General features: G+C 36.8%; 1 protein-coding gene across 1 annotated transcript; it reads left to right on the top strand.

Annotated features, from left to right (window-relative positions):
- The first annotated feature begins 4,602 nt into the window (after positions 1-4,602).
- Positions 4,603-7,185, top strand: LOC132624572 (toMV susceptible protein tm-2-like). Its single transcript, XM_060339333.1, has one exon. The coding sequence runs from the start codon at positions 4,603-4,605 to the stop codon at positions 7,183-7,185; it is 2,583 nt and encodes an 860-aa protein (XP_060195316.1).
- Positions 7,186-8,057: the final 872 nt, after the last annotated feature.

The following is an 8,057-nucleotide window of genomic DNA, read 5'->3' as shown; positions in this document are numbered from 1 at the left end:
ATATAGTATGCATAGGTCCACATAAATCAGCATGTATTAATTCAAGACAATTTGAAGCCCTCCAAGCCTTTCCAACAGGAAAGGACTTTCTGGTTTGTTTCCCATAAATACACCCTTCACACAATTCAATAGAATCAATTTTAGGCAGTCCAAGAACCATACCTTTCTCACTTAGCAATTTCAGACCCTTGACATTTAGGTGTCCGTATCGTGAATGCCATAGCTTCGATTCATCCTTTCCTTTAGCAGCAAGAACAATATTCCCCATGGTTGAAACTTCCAGCGGGAACATTTTGTTGTGAGTCATGTTGATACTAATCAATGTATGGCCTGAGTTCTTATCTTTGATAACACATGAATAATTATCAAATAATATCGAATATCCACTAGCCATTAATTGTCCAACACTTAGCAAATTATACCCCAAATCAGGTACAAACTGAACATTATGCAGAAGCTTAACCTTACCATGGGTTGTTTCAATGCTTACTGTGCCTCTACCTTCAACTTGAATTTCTTTGCCATTGCCAAGCTGCACTTTCATCTTGTGTGTCTCATCAAGCTCAGTAAAAATAGCTTTGGTGCCCGTCATATGATTTGAACATCCACTATCTATAAACCATACATCGCTTGACTTATAATTAGTATTAGAATGAGCCATAAAAAGCTTACTTTCATCTCTATTTTCTGCAGTAAAATTAACTTGCTGGTCTTTATACCAACAATCAGCTTTTATATGCCCATATCTATGGCAGTGGTGGCATTGAATATAACTCTTGTTGCTTCTCTGTTCACCGGACTGCCATTGCCCGTCAAAGCGACCTCTGCCTCGTCCATTGCCTCTTCCATTACCACGACCACGACCACGAAATACTCCTCTTCCACGGCCTCTACCTGCTGGACGTTCACTTTCTGCATTTTTTATGGCTGCCTCTTTCACTTGAAAAGCCTTTTCTTCATTCTTTTCAAGTGATCGAGTAATTCTTGCCTCATGTGCTTGCAAAAACCCCATTAGTTGATCAAAGGAATAAATTGATAAATCCTTAGATTCTTCTATCGCAGCAACTACATGATCAAATTTTGGAGTCAAGCTTCGTAATACCTTTTCAACAATGATCTGATCAGTAACCTTCTCGCCATAGGATTGCATTTGACTGACAATTGTCGTTGCTCTTGACAAAAAATTAGCAATGGATTCTCCACTTTTCATCATCAAGGTTTCAAAGTCACGCCGAAGTGATTGCAGTCTCACCACGATGACCTTTGAATCACCTTGAAACTCTTTCTGCAGAATGGACCATGCCTGCTTTGATGTGGTTGCTGCAGCGATCCGTGAAAAGACGCTATCATGGACAGCCTGTTGGATAATCACCAGCGCCTTAGCATCTTTTTTCTTGTTCTCTCGCAGTCTGTTTTCTTCGTCAGGATCTACAAATCCACGCTCTACCAAGTCCCAAAGATCTTGAGATTTGAGTAGAGTTTTCATACGAATACTCCAGAATTCGTAGTTTTCTCCCTTGAACACGGGAATGAGTGGTTGTGCCACACTCAATGAATTGTCGTTAGACGCCATAGCCCTGATACCAAATATGTTGAAGAAAATAGACAGCAAACTTAAAAACAAATGCTCAAAGTTAAGAATACTGAATATGTGCTGGAAGCTTGTTTTTCTGTGTATTAAATCAAAGCAAAGTACAGCCTTTATATAGGCTTACAAATAAACTAACCACTAATCCACTAAGTTGATCACTACTACCACTAACTAAGCAACAACTATCCACTATCAGTAAACTAGAAAAGTGCACCATTACTGCTAATTGTCCAGGAATATAGGACACTACTAACAGATTCAATTTGACTAAGTCATACTTTGAATCAGTCTTCAATATAACCCATTTTAAACCTTCAAGCTTTCTAAAACTCCATTAATGACAAGGGGTTTTTTTTTTCTAAATATTTTTGTGATTTTTTTTTTGTTTTGTTTATTAAATAGATTTATCAAAAGAAAAATTATCTTTCTTGTCCTGTAAACGCTTAGGGAGAGAGACGGTGGTGGCGGTCTTGACTTTTTTTCGGTGAACAAGATAGCAATGGTGGAAGGTTTGCTAAATGGAGAAGAAAGAGAAAAAAAAATAAAGAAGAAGGAAATAAAAAAAATATGTTTTTTGGGCTTTTCACGCACCAGTTTGGTGTGAAAATCATGCAAGTTGCCAAGTCAGCGAAAAGAGTCTAAATGGCACAGTTGAACTCTACCTCAGGTGTCTAAATGAAACAAGGTTTAGTTGAGGTGTTCAAATGAAAGAACCAAACGACCACATGTATCTATCGATGAGTTAGGCCGGAAAAGAAAAAAAGAAACTCAATAAAGATAAGGCAAACAAAGGAAAATAAAAGTCTTGAGGCGCATGAAAAACAACATAAAGTGGCTTAATGAAAAAGAGGAAGAAGGACAGAAAATCTGAAAAGAAAAACAGAAAAGATATCTTAAAGGAGCAATTTCAAATTACCAAAATCGACGTCGAGCTCTAAAGTCTTTACAATTTCTATATCATGTCCGACCATTGTTAATTTGTTATGCATACCATGTTTGGAAAATGTCAGGTGAATATATAGGAAATATCAATACTACCAATTAAATGATGTGCTTATATGCTCCTTTTCAAGTGACTTATAAATTCTTGGTTGTTCTTTTTGCCAACTACACACAACGGCAGGTTTGGTTGGGTGTACAACGTGTATTAACCTGTACATATAATTCAAGTAGCACGCATTGGGGATAAACTGCAAAATGGTCGTTTGAGATGATTGGGATATGCTATGCGTCGATCTGTAGGTGTATCGGTCCCTTAGTATGAAATTATGGTAAGTATAGTATTAAAAGGGGACGAGATAGACCTAAAATCACATGGAAGCAAGTCGTCTAAAGACCTACAAATGTGCTGAGTCAGTTAAAAATAGTAGGACACAATGGAGAAAAAGATCCAAATAGGTGATAGCTACTGAGTATTCCTGCTAGCTACTAGCTGAGTGGCATAGCTATGAGACATACTGAGTATTCCATACTCAGACCTCGTCTTACGATGCCAGGTCTGGGAATTGGGCGTGAGGAAGACAATCCAAGTGCGACTAGAATCCCGCCTCTTCTTTATTTTGGTGAGCCATTTTGAGATCGTGAGTCACGTGTTGTAATTCCATCCTTTTGTATAGTGCACGTTAACCTTGTAATTTTATTTATTGATTTGTTGCGTCATATAAGCTCCATAGATGAACTGTGTAATATTTTGGGTTATGGATATCGTGTCTCGACTTATAACGGCACACTTTTAATATGTTGTTTATTTTATTCATTTTCATTTTATTCTTTTAACATGGTTGCTAATTTATTGAATTTATGGTACATGGGTACGAAGGGGGTAGTCAATATTCCAAATCGGATTGGTCGGTGCAAGTTGGCAGGCATCGAGTACCGTGCCACGTCTCATCCCATTTTGAAACGTGACACGAGGAATAGGCTTGGCCGAATCTCCTTTAATCTTTGTGTTATTTTTCTTATTTTGTTTTTGTTGTGTGATTACGTGCAAGTTAACCTACGATCTTCCACAACACAGAGTCTAGAAAAGAGTTGAAGACTTCTGAAAATTATGGTCTAAAACAAGTCACATACATTTTAGCATTATTTTTTGGAACAAGCGAAAAAAGAAAAGTGTACTACTCACTCCTATTAAATTGAGAATGAAGAAATAGCTAACTTATTATTTACAGATTAAATTTACTTATTGTGTAAAATATGTGTCAACTAGTTTATACTCATTAATGAACCTTGACAAGCTTGCCTTTCTTCCTGTGAACCACAACTCCCTAACCGCAATCCATTAACCAGACCAATTAGCACATCCGCATAATTAAAACAGCAAATATACATGGTTCTTGCCATGTAATTTTTACCCTATTCTAGTGTAGCTATGTTTTTTTCCCTCTAAATATCTTTCCTGTATTTATGCATCATTTATTAGTATTAAATCATGGAAGGATTCACTGGTAACCACATGGCTCCTCCCAGTTCCCACTATACCGAAGACTTTTTCTTTTAATTGTTGAGATGTTTTAGTCTTACAACTAGAGTGGTAGTTTCGTTAGTTACCTAATCATTAAGATTATAATATCCACAAAGTACGTGTATTATCTGTCTAATTATAGGGTTGGTATACCGGATTTGCATAAGTTACAATTTCCATTTTTATTGCATCAATTGATTATTGGATTACCAAATCATAGAAGCTTAATTTCATTGACTTCGATTATTAAATCATTAATTTATTTATATTCTACTTAACAGTCCGTTTGGAACTGAGGAGTATTGTTTACATAGTAGTTCACCGGGCATATTAGTTGTTGTGAAAGTGACTTTTTTGTTTTTCTTTTGAAAATTTGTCAATAGGTGCATTTTTTCTTGTTCACATGCTGTAGTAGTTGGACAACTTTGCATATGATTTTCTTACTATAAGTACCTCTTAATTCAAAGAACCAAAACTCATCAAAATTGAAATAGCTGTTTGAAAAAAAGTTAGTCCTTGATCCTCACTGTCTTTGAAACACCAAATCATGGAGGTAATTGCCATTGCTGCTGTGACAAAGAAAGTTGTTGATATCATAGGCACTCTTGCCCTTGAAGAAGGATATCGCTTGTACTGGTTGCGCGAACAAATGGAGTGGATCCAACGAGAGATGGCGAAGATTCAGTCATTCTTGAAAGAAGCAGATTCCAATCCAACTAGTAGTGAAACATTGACAACAATAAGAAGACAAATCAGAGAACTTGCTTATGATATTGAGGATATCATGGACAAGTACTTCCCAAGGTTAGCTTCACACAAGGCCAAGGGAAAGGACTATCTTTGCTGTTTGTGTAATTGCTGCACTGCACATGAACTTGCATTGGAAATTGAAGCAATAAAAGGCAGGGTGGAGGCAATCTATAATGCCAAGACGACGTATCCCACGTGTGATATTGGTAGTAGTGGTCATGATACTATATGGGAAGTAAGAAAGAATTTCCTTTATGGTGATGAAGAACCAAATATTGTTGGTTTTCAGGATGACATTGACGAATTGAAGAAAATGTTACTTGATCCAAACACTGCCTATGATGTGATCTCGGTCGTTGGGATATCTGGTCTTGGCAAAACCACTCTGGCCAAGAAAATATTCAACATTGCTAAGGTCGAGTTAGCAAAAGATAGTCCTTATGACCTTCATTTTGAGTGTTCAGCTAAAGTTTATGTTTCTCAAAAACAAAATGTGGAGGAGCTATGGAAGGATATAGCTAAGCAAATCGGCGTCAACAAGGAGGAAATGGATGTCAGTCATGTGGCTACTGCCCTGTCTGCATTTCTGAGCAAGAAGAGGTATGTCATTTTTTTGGATGATTTATGGAGTGATGAAACATGGGACAAATTAAGCATCGCGTTTCCTAATAACCCCAAAATTGGAAGTAGAATAATTATCACATCTCAATCTCGTCGGGTAGGGAGACATGTTGGAGGGAAAAACTCTCTCTACAAGCTGCAGCATTTAGATTTAAAAAGTAGTCAAAGGCTTTTCAATGAACTACTTATGAAAGGGGCAAGTACTGGAGAAACATTTTCACCCAGTCTAAAAGCTATTGGCCAAGAAATTTTAACAAAGTGTCATGGCTTACCACTTGCAATTACTATAGTAGCAGGAATGTTGAGGCAAAGGAAAAGAAAACAACACACATGGGATTATATCCTCCAGAGTTTAAACAAGGATGGTCAACTTTCAAAGGTCCTTGATTTAAGTTATCAAGATTTGCCAATTTATTTAAAACCCTGCTTCCTTTATTTTGGACTATTTCCAAAAGATCATGAAATCAGGGCAAGTGAAATAATTAATCTATGGGTTGCAGAGAAATTTATTCCATTGAGTGAACAAATACCTTTGGCTGATGATGAGGGAGAGGCTTATTTAGGTGAATTGGTTGATAGGAACTTGATTCAAGTGGTAAGTAGAAGATCTGGTGGAAGGATTAGAAGTTGCAGCATTCATGGTCTTTTACATTCAAGATGCATTTCACTTGCATCTGAGGACAACTTGTTCAAAACTTGGAATAACATAGCTTCCAATTCTAGTACAAGTAGTAGGGTTCGGAGATTCACAACCGAGGGAAGTAGCCTCTCCCAATTTCTTTCTTCGGAAGGTCAAACTCTCAAAATCCGCACACTTTTTTGTCTCCAAGGCTCTGATGAACTCTCGAAGAAGCATCTGACACGAGTTCTTCAAGAGTTCAAGTTCCTTAGGGTCCTTGTAATAGAATGTCTTGAACTTCCACTAAAATTTCCAAAGGATTTATGCAATCTAAGACACTTGAGGCACCTCAAGTTAAGCGGCTATGGTCTTGAAAAGCTCCCAAAAGGTATGTCTAGTCTCCAAGATTTACTCACTTTGGATGTCCGCGGCTGCCCGTCTATCAGACTTCCAAATTCTATTTGGAAACTGAAGAACTTGAGGAATCTCCTCGTACACGAGCACATACATTGCATTTGTCGAACCAAGGCTCCTTTGCCAAATCTTCAAATACTAAGCCTGATTCGAGGAGACAGTTTGGAGCCTAAACATTGGGAAAACATGAGAAATTTGAGAAAGTTAGGGATATATTATCCTTTAAAGGAAGATAGAAAAATCAATGTCCTCTGGTTTACCACACATCAAGCTGAGAAGTTGGAGAATTTGCGTCTCGAGTGGCACCTTGATTCATTGGAAAAGTCCATGGATTTATCACAATGTAACAAACTTCAGAAACTACACTTGAGGGGATTTATTCAGTCAATGCCCCACTTTGGTAATTTCCCTCCAAATCTGACAGAGTTATCTCTTGTTGCAAGTCAACTTGAAGAGGACGCGTTAGAAAATCTTAAGAGACTCCCTCGACTAAAGGTCTTGAAATTGGGTCAAAATTCTTTTGTTGGTGCCAAAATTGTTTGTGTTGGATCTCAAGAATTTCCGAGCCTTGAAGATCTTAGAATTGATGAATTATTGTCTCTAAATGAGCTAAGAATAGAGAAAGGGGGGATGCCAAGGCTCAAAAAGTTGTGTTATTGTAAAGGGCTTAGAGTACAAGTTGATAACACTAGGTCCTTGAACATGGTGGTAACAATAAATTATTAGTTGAGTGACTAAGATGGAGAGTGACTATTGTTCTCTTCCCCCCCCCCCCCCCCCCCCCTAATCCTTATCTTAAGAATAGTTGTTGAGTATTTCATTTTGAAAATAGTTCTCAAGTAAAGAAAGGTTCCTTTCCAAATACTAGAGATTTTAAGTGTCAATTAGTTTTTTCCTTAAATGTGGTTTCCATGCTCTGTATTCTATACTTTAACTGCAATATCCCAATTTATAGTTTTCTTGCACCCTGTTATGGTCCTGTTGTTCCTATATTAGTCAATAGATGCTCCTCGGCAACCAAAAAAAAAAAAAAAAAACAATCGTGCTGTGTAAATTGTGAGCTGTAAAACTACAAATAACATTCCTAAATTGTATAGACCCCAACCAAATTCTTGTTAATTCATCTGATGAGGTTCCAGGCTCTATTTAGGAACGGTTTTGCTGCAAACTTTCATTCATTTATGAACCTCTTATCAATTGTAGAACAGGAAAAAAAGACAAAAGATTTAGCGGTAATATCGCAAAACAAAAGAAAATAGTGTGATGGTTACCCTAACACTTTCTCTGGTTACCAATATAGTTGTGGCATGAAATCTAGTATAGTTAATACCTACATTGTTTGATTAGTAATTTACTTTCCGCTTGTAGAAATATATTTATAAGTTGTGCATGAAATTTATGTAGTATTTTATCGGGATAAAATATGAAATAAGAATGCGCGGATAGCCAATACATTAGATTAAAACTAGCCAACGACACACTACATAAATTTTTAATATAACAAATCAAACATTCAACCATAAATAATCCTTACGTTACAATTCCTATATTATAACCCAATATTACAATTCTCTATATTAGGTACTGTAACCTTTTTT

The sequence above is a fragment of the Lycium barbarum genome, chromosome 12, assembly GCF_019175385.1.
Source record: "Lycium barbarum isolate Lr01 chromosome 12, ASM1917538v2, whole genome shotgun sequence".
NCBI lineage: Eukaryota > Viridiplantae > Streptophyta > Magnoliopsida > Solanales > Solanaceae > Lycium > Lycium barbarum.
Note: the sequence above shows the minus strand (reverse complement) of the source record. Positions and strands in the feature narration are given on the sequence as shown.

Excerpts from the sequence above, each read along its gene's own strand:
- LOC132624572 (XM_060339333.1), top strand. The coding sequence starts at position 4,603 with ATGGAGGTAATTGCCATTGCTGCTGTGACAAAGAAAGTTGTTGATATC.